At 42.9% G+C, this 17,990-nt stretch overlaps 2 protein-coding genes across 2 annotated transcripts; one reads left to right on the top strand and one right to left on the bottom strand.

Annotated features, from left to right (window-relative positions):
* Window positions 1-128: 128 nt before the first annotated feature.
* On the top strand, window positions 129-3,715 carry cpsf4 (cleavage and polyadenylation specific factor 4). The gene is made up of 8 exons (XM_085352216.1): window positions 129-511; window positions 653-703; window positions 1,188-1,340; window positions 1,441-1,536; window positions 1,674-1,767; window positions 2,000-2,072; window positions 2,233-2,391; window positions 3,147-3,715. The coding sequence occupies exons 1-8, from the start codon at window positions 409-411 to the stop codon at window positions 3,213-3,215; spliced, it is 798 nt and encodes a 265-aa protein (XP_085208342.1). The 5' UTR covers window positions 129-408; the 3' UTR covers window positions 3,216-3,715.
* A 51-nt stretch (window positions 3,716-3,766) lies between these two features.
* Window positions 3,767-6,271, bottom strand: atp5mf (ATP synthase membrane subunit f). The gene is made up of 4 exons (XM_085352215.1): window positions 6,241-6,271; window positions 5,219-5,326; window positions 4,084-4,200; window positions 3,767-3,961 (listed from the first exon to the last, which is right to left on the bottom strand). Exons 1-4 carry the CDS (start codon window positions 6,254-6,256, stop codon window positions 3,933-3,935), a joined length of 270 nt encoding a protein of 89 aa, XP_085208341.1. The 5' UTR covers window positions 6,257-6,271; the 3' UTR covers window positions 3,767-3,932.
* Window positions 6,272-17,990: the final 11,719 nt, after the last annotated feature.

Genomic DNA, 17,990 nt, shown 5'->3' with positions numbered 1-17,990 from the left:
TAAAGCAGCATTTCTTCATCATGTGGAAAAACTGAAACTTACTGTTGAGTTGTGGATTTAACGAAGCGCTCTGCGATCGTTTAGTCTTGTCTGATTTTGTCAGGTCGGAGGTCAGCCTGCGCGCCTCCCATCATCCACACAGAACAAGGAGTAGTTCGGGGACATACAAACATTTACGGGCCGGTCGTGTCCATGGCTTGTCTTTAAAACCGACATTAGACCTACAAACTACGGCATCTGTTGTATTCTCGGTATCGGAGTTTGGAGTTTGGTGCTAACTTATCAGTTAGCTTGGCTAGCCGCCTTAGCAGGCTGAGAGGGAACTTGGTAGCTAGTAGCTAGACTTCGAGCTAGCTTAACCGAAACGGACATTTATCTGATCGGAGGAGTGAATAGACTGCAGGGGACATGCAGGATTTACTGGCCAACGTGGACCACATCAAGTTTGACCTGGAGATTGCCGTGGAGCAGCAGCTGGGAGCCCAGCCGCTGCCTTTCCCCGGCATGGATAGTAAGTGCTGGGATGCTAGCTGGTACTAAGCCCGTTGCGGGTTAACCTTAAGCGGAATTAACGGTAAAAGTGACGAGGGGAGAGTTGACCGCCACTGACTACTTATGTTCATTGACCCTGTGATCGTGTGTGTCTCTGCAGAGTCCGGGTCTGCTGTGTGTGAGTTCTTCATGAGAGCTGCGTGTCAGAAAGGTAAAATCACAACATGGTCTCAACTCTGTGGTGATGTCACTGCAGCGTGAACGGCCCCAACAATGAACTCTTTAACTTCCGTAAAGTTAAAGTTTAGACACTTCACGCCACTCAAACGCACAGATCGGTGCTGGTTGACCTTTTTTTAAGCAAGCTCGATCTCTCATGTCTAAATACAGCCTTAGATATACTGTTTACGCACTGCTACAGTAGCCTGCACCTCACTGATTTCCAAGAATAGCCCATTTTCATAATGTTGTGAATTATATTACTCCTCTAATAGCTTCAAGGGAAATGACCTTTCCCCCCCATCTTTATTAATCACTTTTGTAACCATTTCAATCCCTGCCATTAGGCCAGTCTCTGCTGATCTCAAAATGTCCAAATTTAAAGTACTAAATTGTGTTTTAAGTGATCAGCATGACACTGAGAGCCATGTGTGTCTTAATGAGGAGAAGGTCACAAAGCGCACTGTGTCTCACAGGTGGGATGTGTCCGTTCCGTCACATCAGTGGAGAGAAGACAGTGGTGTGTAAGCACTGGCTCAGAGGTCTGTGTAAGAAGGGAGACCAGTGCGAGTTTCTCCACGAATACGACATGACCAAGATGCCTGAATGCTACTTCTACTCAAAGTTCGGTGAGTTGACATCATGAGTGCATTTATTTGGTTAAACTTTGCACAGATCTTGTCAGATGAATGCCGTACTGATTAATGTTTTGTTCTGCGACCCTCACAGGTGAATGCAGCAACAAGGAGTGTCCTTTCCTACACATAGATCCAGAGTCCAAGATCAAAGACTGTCCCTGGTATGACCGAGGCTTCTGCAAACACGGTAAGGTCAAATTCTGGTACTAATACCACAAACCCACTGCTTATAGACGTAGCCTGTCTGTTCTGTGGTTTAAATGGAGAAAAACATAATACGTCTTATTATTTGTCCTCATCTGTGTCTCCGTCTTCTTACCTCAGGTCCTGACTGCCGACACCGACATACCAGAAGGGTGATCTGTGTGAACTACTTGGTGGGCTTCTGTCCAGAAGGAAAGTCCTGTAAATTTATGCAGTAAGTAGTCCTTTTACATTTACTTCCTACACAACAGGTATGATTCCTGATAGGACCGCTGCTCCACATTAAGTTGGTTAAATCTGCCAAGCAATTGTGCAGGAATTTCATTACATTACACTCCAGTATAAATGGTCTTTGTTTGATTTTATAATGATGGATAGCTGGATTAAAAGTTTTTTGAGACTTCACCCTGCAGTAACGTAAATTATACGTTGATGTTCCTCCACAGCCCCCGATTTGAGCTGCCTATGGGCGCTTCTGAACAGCCTCCTCTCCCACAGCAAAACCAGAACCAGGCAAAGGTAAGAATGCACACAAACACTCGAATGATGCATCCCGATGCCGGCGTGGATCCATCTCACAGGATGAATCAGCATGACTCTCGGTGCTTCTATTTAACTGTTCGTTCCTGTTGCTGAGGTGCACAGTGAAAACAGTCTCTCTGCTTGCCTCCTGCCGCAGCCCGTGCCTACCATTGGTCGCTCGTCGCTCTCCTTAATCCAGCTCACCAACTCCATCCCAGCCCAGCGGCAGCAGAACAACACGACTACTGTGTCTCAGCAGAACAATCTAAATGCCAACAGAGGGCCTCGTCCGCTGGACCAAGTCACCTGCTACAAGGTGAGTCGGCTGTACATCTGTGTGATTAAAGCTATGCCAGTCTCTCGCTTTGGTCGTAATTGCAATCATTAATCAAACTGTGGTTGGTTATATTGCCAAAGCATGCACCGGCCATACATTTAGATCATTAAAACCAGACTTTTCTCAAGTTTAGATGCACTTGTAAGGTTTTACCTATAATACTGGTTTCCTCTGCGTGGTTGCAGTGAGCCTTGAATAAGATGGATCACTGGTGCTCTTGTGAATTTATCCAGCTTCTTAAAGGGGAACAATTTTCTGAATTTCTTGGCTCTCCACAGTGTAGTACTTTACACATTTGCCTAAAAGCAAAAGGCGGTGACACAAATCTCTTTGGGATGAAAAATGTGCACAAGAGTCTGGCTCCTCAGTTCAAACACAATCTGGAATCATCAGTTTTAAGTTTGCTTCCCACTTTTTTCTGATTGGCTGTCTCTTGCAAATTGTATGCTGAACATGTATGAATGTGGGTGGAGCAGCTGTTCCAACAGCCTGGGGTTTTGGGTTATAGGATTTACTTGGACATTCACTGATATCATTATTTAAACCTTGTACACTTTTAACAGAGCCACCAATCTCACAGCACATATGACTGTAAATAATGAAGGGAAAACACCCCTAAAACAATCTCCTTTAAAATTAGAGGATTTTTTTTTTTTTCCCTCGCTACTGGGAACAACTGGAACATGCAGTAAATGTCGTTAATTGCTTCATTTCCGTCTTCCTCTTGTCTGCAGTGTGGCGAGAAGGGCCACTATGCCAACAAATGCACTAAAGGCCATCTCGCCTTCCTGAGTGGTCAGTAACCTTCAGCCGAACACCTCAGTGCTGTAGCGCACCACCCCTGATGTGAGCAGAAGAGAGAATGGGGAAGACTGCTCTACATGCTGGTGTTTCTTAAAGACTAACTGCTGCCCGACAGACACGGACAGTGGGAGGGGGGCCTGTGGACACATGAAAGTGACAAGAAAAAAGGTCATCCGGCCTGATTTGCTGGGTTTGTACAGTACAGGTGACTTTGAAGAGTCACTCCCAGGGTCCAGACTGCTGCAAACACCAATACAGGTGCTGTTGTTCCTCAGGTCATGTGACTGCAACTGCCACTGCTATGTTCCAAGTCTGACCGTGGAAAAAAAAAAAAAAAATTGAACAAATGTGATAAACATCTTAGGAATGTAATTTAGCTTGTACTCAGTGCCCAAATCCACACTAGCTACAACGGTCTCATTCTGGACATTTCAGCCTCTGTTTAGCAGCCGTGTGTGGCAGGTACGGTAGTGCAGAGCAGCTGGAAGAGACGCTTTGTTGACAGTCTGAACATATTCTGTCTGTACAAATAAATGTTCTTGTTTCAGATTTTATTAATTTTTTTTACCCCTCACTTCTGATCTTCTCATAGCCACTTCTGAGATTTACACAGTACACTCACAACAGTAAATCCTTATCCTTATTTTTTATTGGTCACAACAATCACATATGAACAGAGCCGAGGATAGAAAGAGCTGACGCGTTCCTGAAGGGGCTCAGTGGTACTTCCTCCAGCGATCGTGTTCTACAAGAAAAGAAGCAGAAGTCGTTTAACATATTAGCTTTTTTTTTTTTTAACCAGTGAGGTTAACTGTGACAGGAGTGCAAAGAAAGAAAAGAGGCTCTGTAAGCGAGTGTGTTTCTTACTGATGTGGTCGTATTCCCATAAGTAGCTGATGGCCACGTAGCCCACGAGCAGCATAGCTACACCACCGATGCCCCCCTTCTTCACATTGATGTACTTGTTGTAGTATCTGTCATGGCCTAGAAGAGAAAACAGCATGGTCAAGTGTCCTGTTTAGTATTCAATACATGCAAGAGGAGCACTCATTCTGTGACCTTAATTACTACTGAGGCCAGATTCTCAAATTAGTGTCCCAAGTATAAGTAAAGCTACTAGCACAGGGGTCAGCAACCTTTACTGTCAAGAGACATTTTTCAGCAATTTGTGATTCAAAAAAATAAAAGACCACAAAGCACGAGCCTCATGTAAAGAAGGATACTAAGATTAAGTGTAAAGTAGCCTAAATGAGTAGATTCTTACTCTCCAGTGGGCCATTTGATTATTTTGTACTTCAATTCTGGATTTTCACTTTATTTTATACTTATTACTAACAAAAGAGAAGTGGAGTTAAACTAGCATTTTTAAATCCACTTTGAGACAGAGCAGGTATAATTTTCAACCCAGGTTTCTGTGCAAATCAATCTTAAGGGGCCCCAATCAGACAATATATCAAAGTGAAATCTAAAAACTTTAAAACAGTCAATTTTCAACATAATTTTAACTAAAGTCCAGCTTTAGATTAAAAATACTTGGTGGTGAAAGTGAAGAAATCATTCCATTTTCCCCTCACACTTTTTTGTTTTTAGATCTGGAATCCATACCAACTGGGAGTTAAAACTACACAGCCATGCTGACCATTTTTACTGAGGTTCAGCAAAAATCAAGGCGATAAACATGAGCTATGATGCACATCGTAAAATATTTTTTTAAGAATCTGTGTTTAAGGACACAATTGTACTGCTGGTAAATGTAAAGAGTGTTTTAGATCAGGGGTGTCGAACTCCATGCCGGTGTCCTGCTGAGTTTAGATAACACCCTGGGTCAACACCACTGAATGAAATGATTAGTTCATTGGCAGGCCTCTTGAGAGCTTCAAGACATGTTGAGGAGGTAATTTAGCCTCACAGTGTTTAAAAACCAAGTTCCAGTAGATAAAAAAAAAGAAAAGAAAAACGTTTTTCCTGCCCACCAGAAGTAGTCGGAGCAAGATGTACTCACCCCTGCGAATGGCTGAGAGGATGCCATTGGGAGTAAAGTCTCGACCTCCAAGCCAGGCTCCCAGCTCGTTGAGTTTCACGTCCATCAGCCGCTTCTCAGCTAAGGAAACTAAAAACACGTAAAAAGAGCGTCATCACTGAAAATGCACACTGTCAACAAAGAATAAAAACATGCCACTGAATTACAAACATTAGCAATCTAAAAACACGTTTAAACCGCTTGTCTAAGAAGACAAAACATCGTGTACCGAGGATACAAAATTGTAATTTCCCTACATATTTTCTGACTTTTTTTAAAAAAAAATATCCAATAAACTATTAACCTTTCAAATAATTATCAGGCTAAGAGTTACGGAGACTAATTAAAAACCGAAGCTCTTAATTCTGCAAAATAATTAACAACTTGTTAACATGTTTTCAGTCGTCGCAGTAATTCAATTACACTCAAAACACAGCAGCCGACTCGCTAGGAGCTAGTTTGAAATTTACCAGGTGTGTGTAGCCGATTGTGATGACATAATGAATGAAAGTTTGCTGGACCGCTTTTCAAAAACACCATAAAGCACACAACAAGGCACCCAAGCACCCAAGTTCTTCTTTATGTTTTTTTACAATTAAAGTTGGTCAAAGAGACCATCCTAGTTTGTGCTAATCGCACCGTGTTTGCGTGCTACCGAGCAAGCTAGCTAAAGAAACCGTTATATAATCGACACGTTTATCAACAGCACGATTATTAGAGCTTCATCCAAGCTGTAGGTCACTCTGAAAGGTGCAGTTAAATGTAAAAAAGCGGCCTGCAGATTTATTTTCACAGTAAATCCGCCAATGACACGCAAAGTCCTTGACGTGACTCAAAGGGTTTAGCGAGGCCTTCAGTCCGAAAAAGACCTTCAAGTGACGAATTCACGGCTTGTCTGATAGAAAACACCCCTCAGTCCCCAAAAGCCTCGTTATATGCCAAGATGATGACATATAAAACAAAAACAGGACAATATTTTTTTGGGAGAAGGCACATTACGGTACCTGCTCTGTCCGCCATCTTGACCGGTGCAGAAGGTTTGCTGCAAGGAATGATGGGAATAAAAGGAGAAAGTGCATTATGGGAGGTCATGTAGTTTTAAAGTGAATCCACTAGAGAGCGGCAAAAGCAATAAAACCAAACAACAAACATTATTATTATTATTATTATTATTATTATTATTATTATTATTATTTCCTAAATAAATTAATTTCTTCTATTTTATCGTAATCTGCTCTGAATAATACGTTCATGTTTATTAACATCTTAATTTTTTATTTATTTTGGTGTAAATTTGTATCTGTTCACCCTCCCTCACTTTTAAAAATCTAGAATGAATCATTATTCAGATATTTTTAATGTTACTCCCGGTTGTCTGTTTACGTCTCTACATGTGTTAAAAAATAGGAACAAACTTGTCAGGCACACCATAATTGAATCAACACTTTTGTTAAATGGTGTGCACAAATTTAATTAGAGTGAGATCTGCCCTTTATAACTTATTGATTGAGTAAAGACTTAAAAGATTAACTTGCACACTTGCAGAAGCCTACTTTTGTTGCCAGCTTTCCTTCCTGACTTTGGCTACATCACCTGTGCTGCTAGTACCTTGTTAGGATTACAGTTTTGCCCCACATGTGTGAAATTGGCACTGCAGATGCAAATAGTTGTATGCGCCTCCTGGAGGTACTGATTTGTGCTCAGTGGCCTGGTCACAGCTCTGGATGGGAGTTCTTAGCTTGGCCGCTGTTGTGAGTTAATTTTTCAAGTGTGCATCACCTCAGGGAAACCTGGTCTGCTTTGTATATCAGATAAAGATTTTGTCTGCCTCAAAGAGAGGAAATGCCGCATTTGATAGAACACCTGCACACTGGAGTTGGATTTCCACCATCTGTGTAACTAATGGAAGCTGTGTTTCAAACAAATAGTAGGAGAAGCACAAGAGGCAGGACACGGAAGGACTGTAGCAACTGTCAAAGTGGCCATTTGTGTTTTGGACTAAGACAGAGCATGACCTAATGTCTCAGTTTCATGCCAGCAAAGGTCCATTGAGCCCCATGCAGGGTCCTTCCCCTGAGCTGTCTTTTCCGAGTGTATGTGGAGACTGAAGATGGGTCAGAGGCTTCCCCCATTAACTTTAGAACACAAGTGCCTTACTCATGCCTGGCGGTTCTGTTGCATAGTTTGTCCATGTGGTGATCAAAAAGATGCCTCACCTCACAGATGAAGGGCTGATATGACAGAAGAGGTCAGTCCAGTGAGTTTGGAAACCATTGGAGGGAAAAACAGCACACGTCTCAGTCTCCTCGGCAATGAAGCACCTCTTATCTGTTCTGAAGGGCTCATTCAGATGGACACCACTGGAGCAGTGTTTATATCATTGATCAAGCCACTTGAAGGTCACTGGAGTCCCTGAAAGAAACCTGAAGGCTGCTGATGTGAGCTTATAACTGTTTTTCATCCTTTAGGTCAATGCAGCTCACAGAGTATTTCTCAAGGCACCTTAAACATTTTCTAAGGTTAATTGCTCAGCGTGGCCTCTGGGTCTGTGCTAGCTCTGGATGTTCTGTCATTAGCCAGTACAAGGTGATCAGCGAGTGGGAATTGTGTTTTTGTAAGATCGTTGGCTGGGATGAGTCATCAACCTTGTTAAGTTGCGAGGGAACAAAACAGCCGCACTGGTCTCTGTGAATCTTTCAGGGCATAAGGATTTTGAGAGGCCGGTTGTAGGCTACCACGTGGGATTTTGTTGTCCCGTTTGTGAAAGATCTGTGATTCACAGAAGCAGAGTTACCTTTGTAACGTACAGTTTAGGGTGAGCTCACAGCTTTCCCCCTGCAGCAGATGAAAGAGCAGGACTTCCATCAGTGCTGCACAGCGACGCTCAAGCATCCACATGGAGCAACACAAAGAGCTGAACTGAGCGGGACTTCCATTATAAAAGAGCCTCTTACTTATTTAAAAGGACTTCATAATACATTTTAAAATGTCAGGACTACAAACCCTGATTTTCCACAGCACACATGGCAAGGTGACGTAAATAAGGCCCATTCTTCTTACACTGAAATGCTGTGCTGGGAAACCTTGGGTCACTGTGTTGCCTGCCTAAACTGGGGAAGTGGGAAAGTAACCTAAAAGGCAAAATAATCCAAGTAAAGGGTTTTATTAATAATAAAAATGTAAAAGATGCGAATTCTGCTACGACCTTGAAAAAAAGAGAGAAACAAACATAACAGAGTCCAGAAGTTGGCCACCAAACAAAAGAGTAAGTTACGAAGGGTAAATCACCAGAAGACACACAGCTCATAAAGTGCAAATCAAAACGGCTCTCTGGCACCAGCGTGCTCCTCTCTCTGGCATTAAGTACTCTGGCTTTATTGCTGAGTCAAGTCAGACGTACAAAAGGGAAGCAGCTACACCTGGAGAAAGAACAGAACACACCCACCGGGTCAAATCACAGCAGGCCCTGCTGGAGTCAGAGCACAGACCATGTTGTGGCTGATCAGTAGTGCTATTGTAACCTGTGCAGAATTTGAATGGGAAATCTGCAGACTTATTTATCCAGGATAACCTGTGTATGGTTCTTGTGCTGGCTGCTCTCCACGTTTTCTCACATTTTCTTTCTCTCTTTTTTAAAGGATCGGTGCTCATGAATTCTGAAATACTGACCTGAAGGGTTTACTATTGATGTGTCCCGACACGCTATCAGACAGGTCCTTTTTATTTTGGTTTCAGAAAAGGAGGCGATCGATGAGCAGCACAACAACAGCTTGTAGCACTTATACATAATGTACCTGAAGATACAGTCTCATTCAGAGAGGGGTTTGTGTTAGTGGGGGAGGAGGTGCTGTGGTGCTTCAGGTCCCTGTTAAACACACCCACCAATCAATACACCCCTGTGTATCAACCCCACCCCTATGCACACACACACACCACTAACTAAATTATGTCTCTGGCCTTCATCCAAGACTCAAGACTCAGCACCAACCTCTTTCCTTTATTAGACTGATTTTCCTGCTTCTCTCTAATGACTTTTATTAGATGGACGACTCGCAGGCATGTCCAGCACCCACTATCCTTAGCATCCCACAGCATCAAATTCCTTATGATGATCCTCCATGATGGAGTGGTTAGCACCTTCACCTTACATGAAAAAGATTTCCAGTTTGAGACCTAGGGGCAGACGCAACCCCAGTCCAAGGAGTTATGAACTAATGCACGCCTCGTGCAGGCTTCAAAGTCCCCATAAAGAAGGTTGCTTCAGGAAGGGCATTAAGTATAAAATCTGCACCAAATTAAACATGAGGGACCAGCTGCTGTGGTACCTTTGGAAGTAGGGGAGCAGCAGAAAGTACCTTATACAATTCTTCATAATGAAATTTTAAAGAGCTCCCTGCATTACCTGGGCACAGAAATAACAGAGGAGCACTAAACCATGCTCGCCTCATGACCAAAACACAGTTACATTGTGAGTATTGCAATTATTTACCGAACCCACACACCACTTTAACACTACACTTTTATCATACTATTGCTCTGTATCCACTGGATTGCTCAGTATGCTGACTAATGATGATGCTGAGTACGTACTGTGTTCACGGCTCACGTCTGGTGCTTGGACTTTATTATTTTCATTATGAAGACTTCATATGAATGTGGAGGTGTGTGCCAACGAGCACCTAAAATTACCAGTAACAAGAAGCACTCAGTGAATGCAAACCTCCGCCAAGCCAGCTCACTCTCTGGACAGGATTTAAAACAAAGGCATTGTGGTTTGTATCCAGGTTCTTTTTAAACATCTATTAAGTAGTTTGAAGTAAAAGTGAAAGTACAATGTACAAAGTACAACACGTCGCCTCAGTGAAGGTTAGTGATGTGCCAGCTGCACAGTACCCAAAGAGTGAGGTACTTGTGTCCCATTCCAAGGCAAAACAAAAGTGTTTTTTCTGTTTTAAGCCTGACCATTTAATTGCAAATTGTGAGGCCTACAAACAGAAACAGTCGGTCTCAAGGGCTAGGAGTGTGCCAGCTAACAATGCTAATGCAGGCATGGTTTCAAGATCCAGAGCAAAGCTCTGTTTCTTCTGCCACAAACCTGGCCACCTGATTGCTCACTGTTCAAAAGACAACTCAAAGCAAAATCGATCTGCTTTCAAAAGAGTGAACTGTGGTTCACAAACGGACAAAGTTGCCAGTCCTAGGCGACAGTTGGAGCATAATTGCTCGGTGGTGTCATTTGGTCACTGTCAGAGATCGACTAATTGTGGTCCGCCACCTGTTGACCGTCTTTTAGGTCCAGAAGACCTGCAGTGTGACACATTGTGTACGACACAAACATTCAAACCTGCACCTCTGGCTAACCAGCATACCTGTCGCCATGACCTAGCGAAGAAGCGTCTGAAAAGTGTTTCGGAAAGGCCTTCTAGCTATTCGCTGGGTTCTCCATATGTGATGGCTCAAAAAACATCTGGCTGTCACTTGGGACACTATGTTGAGGGACTTGAGCCAACCCCGTGCAGTGTTTTCAACCCATCAAAAAGGTCTTGGCAGATTTGGCAGGGTATGCCTAACCGTTATTATGGTGCGTGGTAGGTGATATGTTTAAAAGTTGGGTAGGACGTTCTGTGACAAACCACTGGTTTGTATTTATGGGAGGGGGTGTTACAGCCCTAGCTGGGCCTCCTGATACTGCCCTTGTGTGGGCGTGGTGTTTTTCTCCTCCTCCTCCTCTCTTGCTCCACCCCTCTGTCTCTCTCTTGCTCTTCTCTCTCCCCAGGACACAGCTGCTGCTCATTGGCCTCGTTTACCACCTGGGCCCAGTCAGCAATCACCTCTCTGAGGTTATATAACCTGGGGATGGGCTGGATGTGGGAGGGTGGCTTTCTCTGGTGTAGCCGCTTTGAGCGATTGGCCTGCGATTGGCCTGCGATTGGCCTGCGATTGGCCTGCGATTGGCCTGCGATTGGCCTGCGATTGGCCTGCGATTGGCCTGCGATTGGCCTGCGATTGGCCTGCGATTGGCCTGCGATTGGCCTGCGATTGGCCTGCGATTGGCCTGCGATTGGCCTGCGATTGGCCTGCGATTGGCGCAGTGGAAGAGGCTTCTGGTGGAGTTCCTCTGTGCTGGTCAGTGTGTGAGTCTGGTCTAGGTGTGGAAAAGGCCTGCTGTGTGTGTGACCAGCCCCACCGTGCGTGGCTCTTTGTGAGTAGCTCTTAACTGAGCAGTGGTTTTGCCTAAGTGACGGCGGCCTCCATTATTTGGTTTGGCCTGCCTGGTTATTGCTAAAAGCAGCGTTGCTGTCTTTTTCTGTTGAAGCCTTAATGTTGTTTTCTTTGTTGAAGTGGTCACCATCTTTTTGGGTGGGCCTGTCTGATTTATCATTAAAGTAGCGTTGCTGTCTCTTTTTGTTGTTACTGTGTATATGAATATTGAGTTAATTGATTATAATAAAGATATATTTTGTGTTAAATATCTCTGCCTGGCGTTCTTTTCATTTCAACCCGGATCCAACTGTTACTGTCCCCCACACTCTTCGCCTAGCTTTCATGTGGGGACGTAACATACAAAGTGGAGCCTTTTGTTATTTACCCCGTTGAACCAATTTTAATATACTTAACATAATTTTGAGTACAATCACTTTAAAACAATTGTGTGGATTTAGTACATGTGTAGCACTGATTTCTTTGTTTATTAAAATTTAAATGTGTAGAAATAAATATCAAGTGTAAAGAGTTTTTGAGATCACTTCATATTTTGTATAAAAAAGTATTCATGAACATTGTGCATGTATTTAAACAGTTATAACCTGTTACTATTCTGTACAAAAAAAAAGTCTTAATAAAATAAATGATGTCAGGACAAAAAGGCAGCAGAAATTGATGCATTGTTTTAAAGATAAAAGACTTTTTTTGAGATTTTGACCTTATCTGAGCTTGAAGAAGAGGTTAGAGTAACTTACATCTCTATTTATTGTTCCCTGTATGCCTATATGTTGTCGATACAAACAACTGAAGTAAGAAAGATTTAAATAGCTCTGTGTAGAATTATCATCAATGACCTTCAGATTGGTCTGTTGATCTTGAAAGAGAAGTCGGTGTTCAAAAGTGGGATGATATTTTAAATCTTTATATGATACTTTCAATATGTTGACAATACACACCGCACATATGAGAATCATAGTTTCTCAGTCACGAGGTTTTTGCTTATTGTTAACCTGACCCCACTCCACACCTCTACAAAGTTTCATCACAATTGATTCATAAAGTTTTGAGCTATTGTGTTTATAGACAGAATGATGACACATGCACACGCTGCCAAAAACGCTGCCACCGTCTTGGTGGAGGTAGTCAGTAACGGAAATATGCTGTCTCCTGAATCCAAACTGGGAGCTGGTTCCACAGGAGAGTGGCCTGAGAGCTGAAGGCTCCCATACGACCTGTAGAAACTTTATAGAAAGTCTAGGAATGACAAATAAGTCAGAAAGATATGATGAGGCCTGATCGTTCAGGCCTTTGAGTCAATAAAGACAAGCTAAAACAGGAGCAATATGATGGATTTTTCTAGTCCCAAGTCCCTGTGAGCTTTTGGAACTAGACAGTGGATTAATGTGACAGTTAAAGGACATTGTTTTGGTAAAGTTTCTACAATTTGGGTTATTGTAGGCTCTTTGTCTTACAATATAAATGCCGCTGTTTTGATCTATTGCTATATAAATAAAATAGAATTGAGCGTCTACTTTAATTAAATGTGTCTACTATACTACACAAAAAGTCAATTACCTGTGATGTAAGCCTGCAGAAAACGGCTCAGTCTATCCACGTTGCTCTTCTCTTCTCCGAATGAAGGTCAGATTCAGTCACACACTCTGTGGAACCAACACCTGTGTGCGTTTCACACACAGTGTGGGCCAGAACCTCTAATCCAATGTCATCCTTTGACACCGAGAAGCCGGCACCAACCTCCAGAGTGGCATTTTCCCAAATGCTGTCATCAAAACGCCTACACACACACACACACACACACTGATTCACGCATATGTACAATGGCAGACTGGCACACTGAGCAACGGTGCAGCACAAACCCACATGTCTATTGCACTCAAATTTCATTTGGGCTCTGAGGGTTACCAGCGAAACTGTAACGTAATCTCATTTAGAGAATGAACCCAGAGGCAGAAGTGACCCCGCGGCCGAGCTTCACCTGCTTGTTTATTAGTTTTGCTTGTTTGGTCCAGCGCTGCTGCCCAGCGGCCTCAGTGCACTTCAGAGGAGTCTGCACTAGCTACACACACACACACACACACACACACACACACACACACACACACACAGGCGCTAGGGGACGTATGATTTAATTCCACCTCAAGAGGCAGGTGCCCTCGAGGTCTGCCACAGAGACAGCTCTTTGAAGCTGATGGAGGGAGATAGAGGGAGAAAGAATGGGAGATGGAGGGAGGGGGGCTGGTTTGTGTGAGGGTGAAGAGTAGGCAGGCAGACAGGAGTGAGCGAGGACGAGGGGCTAGAACAGAGATATTACAAAAGGAGAAACTGGCAGCAGAAAGAAAATGATGGAGGGAGATGAAGGATAAAAAAGAGAAAAGAGGAGAGGATGGAGCCCCGTGTCTCTGCACACGGCTCTGTAATACACATGACCTTTAAACAGCCACGCTGCCACTCTCTGCCTGTTCATCCATCCCTCACCGGGCACATCCTTTTAGGTTTTTTCAGACTTTTATCCATGTTTTACTTAAAACTGCCACTTTTTTTCCTCTTCTCGGCCTTGCAAGAAATTTCCTCCCTTCCCCCATTTGTAAGTGTCACTCACTTTTTTGCTCATTTCCTCTCTTTCTTGTCTTTTCACATCGACCTGTTCTTCTCCACATTGTTACAGATGTCCTTTTCTCATCGTTCTCCTGCTTCCGGTGACCCGGATGCTTTTTTTCCCCTTCCGGACGCCCTGAAATGTAACAAAGGTGGGACGGTTAGTGAGCAATAGATTTAAAAGATTTTCTGTTACTACAGTAGTGTCATTAGAGATATGTAGATCATCAGGGGAGAAACTAAAAGGAGATCACAAGCCTGATGAAGGTCCCACAGGAAACTGGTGGGTGTGTGCGTGCGTTAGAGAGTAGGTGAGCCAGCAGGGTGGGGGGGGGATGGATGCTACATGCACAGAAATGCTCCACAGGGAATATATTATTCATTGCAGTGATAATGGCTTCATCCCCTAAATCAAACTTTCTCATTCAAATCCAATCACAACCTTAATTGTAAGAGGTGCTAATGGCAAGCGGACTAATCAAAGGCACACTTGTGGATGACCTCGATCACAGATGAGCATGTTATACATTTTTTAAGAGAGCTAAAAACCGGCTTTCAGTTTACTGTCAAATTAATTGGCTGCTTTATTTACAACGTGGATCCCGAATGCTTGTCAGCATTGCTTGTTTTCATTTATTTAGGACAGCACCCAGCTGACTGCTCATTTAACCTTGAAGAATAATTCATGGTTGGAAAGCACGACGCCTCTGAATTTCATCACAATCTATGTTTAGTCGAGAAACAATTCAGTATATATTTTATTCTGCGTCCATGTTTTTCTCCACAGTTACTGTTTATTTAGGCTTGTATCTGTGGTTTGCTGTGCTTTATGTGACTGAACCCTGTAAAATTGCATTTTGTGTGTTGTGGATGTAAACACGCGGCTAGTCTCAAGGGCTGGGAATTAACAAAAGCTATAAGATCAGTTTGACTCTCTGTACCGGAACCATGTTCAACTGCATCGTTCTGCTGCAAACTTTGCAGTAATATTACAATCTCTATCATACTTAGTTTGATATCCTGAACTGATAAGAAAGAAATGCATTTTTACTTACAACTCGAATTCCAGTAAAGTTGTTGTGCTGTGTAAAATGGAAATAAAGACAGAAAGCAGTGATTTGAATCCACATTTTATTCACGATAGAACATGGAAAACATATCAAATGTTGTAAAGCGAGGCGATGAAATGAAATTGTGAATGTGATGGCAGTTTACCACTGTGTAGCATCAACAGTCAGTAAACATCTGGGAACAGTCCAGTCTCATTTGGGAGATATATACCTCCTAGTTCAGTCTTCTACAAGAAGCTACGCCACTGTAATAGATGCAGTTTAGCACTATCTTGCTGTAAAATGAAGAAGACTTCATCTGGATGTACAGGGAGTGCAGAATTATTAGGCAAGTTGTATTTTTGAGGAATAATTTTATTATTGAACAACAACCATGTTCTCAATGAACCCAAAAAACTCATTAATATCAAAGCTGAATGTTCTTGGAAGTAGTTTTTAGTTTGTTTTTAGTTTTAGTTATTTTAGGGGGATATCTGTGTGCAGGTGACTATTACTGTGCATAATTATTAGGCAACTTAACAAAAAACATATATATACCCATTTCAATTATTTATTTTTACCAGTGAAACCAATATAACATCTCCACATTCACAAATATACATTTCTGACATTCAAAAACAAAACAAAAACAAATCAGCAACCAATATATCCACCTTTCTTTGCAAGGACACTCAAAAGCCTGCCATCCATGGATTCTGTCAGTGTTTTGATCTGTTCACCATCAACATTGCGTGCAGCAGCAACCACAGCCTCCCAGACACTGTTCAGAGAGGTGTACTGTTTTCCCTCCTTGTAAATCTCACATTTGATGATAGACCACAGGTTCTCAATGGGGTTCAGATCAGGTGAACAAGGAGGCCATGTCATTAGTTTTTCTTCTTTTATACCCTTTCTTGCCAGCCATGCTGTGGAGTACTTGGACGCGTGTGATGGAGCATTGTCCTGCATGAAAATCATGTTTTTCTCGAAGGATGCAGACTTCTTCCTGTACCACTGCTTGAAGAAGGTGTCTTCCAGAAACTGGCAGTAGGACTGGGAGTTGAGCTTGACTCCATCCTCAACCCGAAAAGGCCCCACAAGCTCATCTTTGATGATACCAGCCCAAACCAGTACTCCACCTCCACCTTGCTGGCGTCTGAGTCGGACTGGAGCTCTCTGCCCTTTACCAATCCAGCCACGGGCCCATCCATCTGGCCCATCAAGACTCACTCTCATTTCATCAGTCCATAAAACCTTAGAAAAACCAGTCTTGAGATATTTCTTGGCCCAGTCTTGACGTTTCAGCTTGTGTGTCTTGTTCAGTGGTGGTCGTCTTTCAGCCTTTCTTACCTTGGCCATGTCTCTGAGTATTGCACACCTTGTGCTTTTGGGCACTCCAGTGATGTTGCAGCTCTGAAATATGGCCAAACTGGTGGCAAGTGGCATCTTGGCAGCTGCACGCTTGACTTTTCTCAGTTCATGGGCAGTTATTTGGCGCCTTGGTTTTTCCACACGCTTCTTGCGACCCTGTTGACTATTTTGAATGAAACGCTTGATTGTTCGATGATCATGCTTCAGAAGCTTTGCAATTTTGAGACTGCTGCATCCCTCTGCAAGATATCTCACTATTTTTGACTTTTCAGAGCCTGTCAAGTCCTTCTTTTGACCCATTTTGCCAAAGGAAAGGACGTTGCCTAATAATTATGCACACCTGATATAGGGTGTTGATGTCATTAGACCACACCCCTTCTCATTACAGAGATGCACATCACCTAATATGCTTAATTGGTAGTAGGCTTTCGAGCCTATACAGCTTGGAGTAAGACAACATGCATGAAGAGGATGATGTGGACAAAATACTCATTTGCCTAATAATTCTGCACTCCCTGTATATTGCACTAAAACCTGAATATACCAGTTATGGTGCCTTTCCAGATGTGCAAACTGCCAATTCTGCAGGCACTGATGGACCCCCGTACCATCAGAGACTTTTAAACCGAGCGCTGGTAACAAGCTGGATGTTTTCTCTCCTCTTTAGTCCAGAGCAGTGGCCCCCAACCCCCGGGCCTCGGACCGGTACGGTCCGTGAGAGTTGAGGCTCAGGTGTGAAATGTATAGTTTTCAGGGTTTTTATCGGTTTTCAGCGTTATTTTGTTATCGTTTTTATCGTTTACTCGGTTTTCCTGGGTCTTTTCACGTGTGTTATGAATAAATTTTCTTTTTTTCGGTATCGGTACTAGTTTTATTTGTATTGTTGCATTTATCCGCGACACCTTAAAGGCCGGTCCATGAAAATATTGTTGGGCATAAACCGGTCCGTGGTGCAAAAAAGGTTGGGGACCGCTGGTCCAGAGGACACAATGTCCATGTTTTCCAAAAAGAATGACAAAAAATGACCACGGAGCAGTTTTGCACTTTGCGTCGGCCCATTTAAAATGAGCTTTGACTCAAAGTAAACAGTTGTGTTTCTGGATCATGTTAACATATGGCCTGTTCTCACGTGCATTTGTAGATGGTACGGTGAAGCGCCCTGACTCCTGTACACAGAGGTTTCTCCAGATTCTCTGAATATTTTGATGCTTTTTACTGTAGATAACGAGATATTCAAGGCTTCACAATTTCACAGTTTTCATTTACATTTCTTTCCAACTTTGTGGATAAAGTTTTATGTAGATTGGTGAACCTCTACCTCTCTGAGGTGCTCTTTTATATTAAGTATTCAGTCATGTTACTGACCTGTTACCAGTTAACACAAGTAGTTGCAAAATGTTTCCTGGCTTTTGATGCCATAGTGCCAACCTTTTTTGAAACATGATGGCTCCATCAAGTTCTAAACACCTGATATGTATTCTGTGCCTCACTGTGTATGAGATTTGTAAATCATT

Source organism: Diplotaxodon limnothrissa, linkage group LG4 (assembly GCF_057381915.1).
Source record: "Diplotaxodon limnothrissa isolate DT_005_m linkage group LG4, D_limnothrissa_male_GT1.1, whole genome shotgun sequence".
Classification (NCBI taxonomy): Eukaryota; Metazoa; Chordata; class Actinopteri; order Cichliformes; family Cichlidae; genus Diplotaxodon; species Diplotaxodon limnothrissa.
This window is presented reverse-complemented; position numbering and strand designations above follow the sequence as displayed.

Excerpts from the sequence above, each read along its gene's own strand:
- cpsf4 (XM_085352216.1), top strand. The coding sequence starts at position 409 with ATGCAGGATTTACTGGCCAACGTGGACCACATCAAGTTTGACCTGGAG. Across the intron at positions 512-652 it reads GCCTTTCCCCGGCATGGATA|AGTCCGGGTCTGCTGTGTGT; the intron begins GTAAGTGCTGGG and ends GTGTCTCTGCAG. Across the intron at positions 1,341-1,440 it reads CTACTTCTACTCAAAGTTCG|GTGAATGCAGCAACAAGGAG; the intron begins GTGAGTTGACAT and ends CGACCCTCACAG.
- atp5mf (XM_085352215.1), bottom strand. Across the intron at positions 4,201-5,218 it reads CCTCTCAGCCATTCGCAGGG|GCCATGACAGATACTACAAC; the intron begins GTGAGTACATCT and ends TTTCTCTTCTAG. Across the intron at positions 3,962-4,083 it reads ATGGGAATACGACCACATCA|AACACGATCGCTGGAGGAAG; the intron begins GTAAGAAACACA and ends CTTTTCTTGTAG.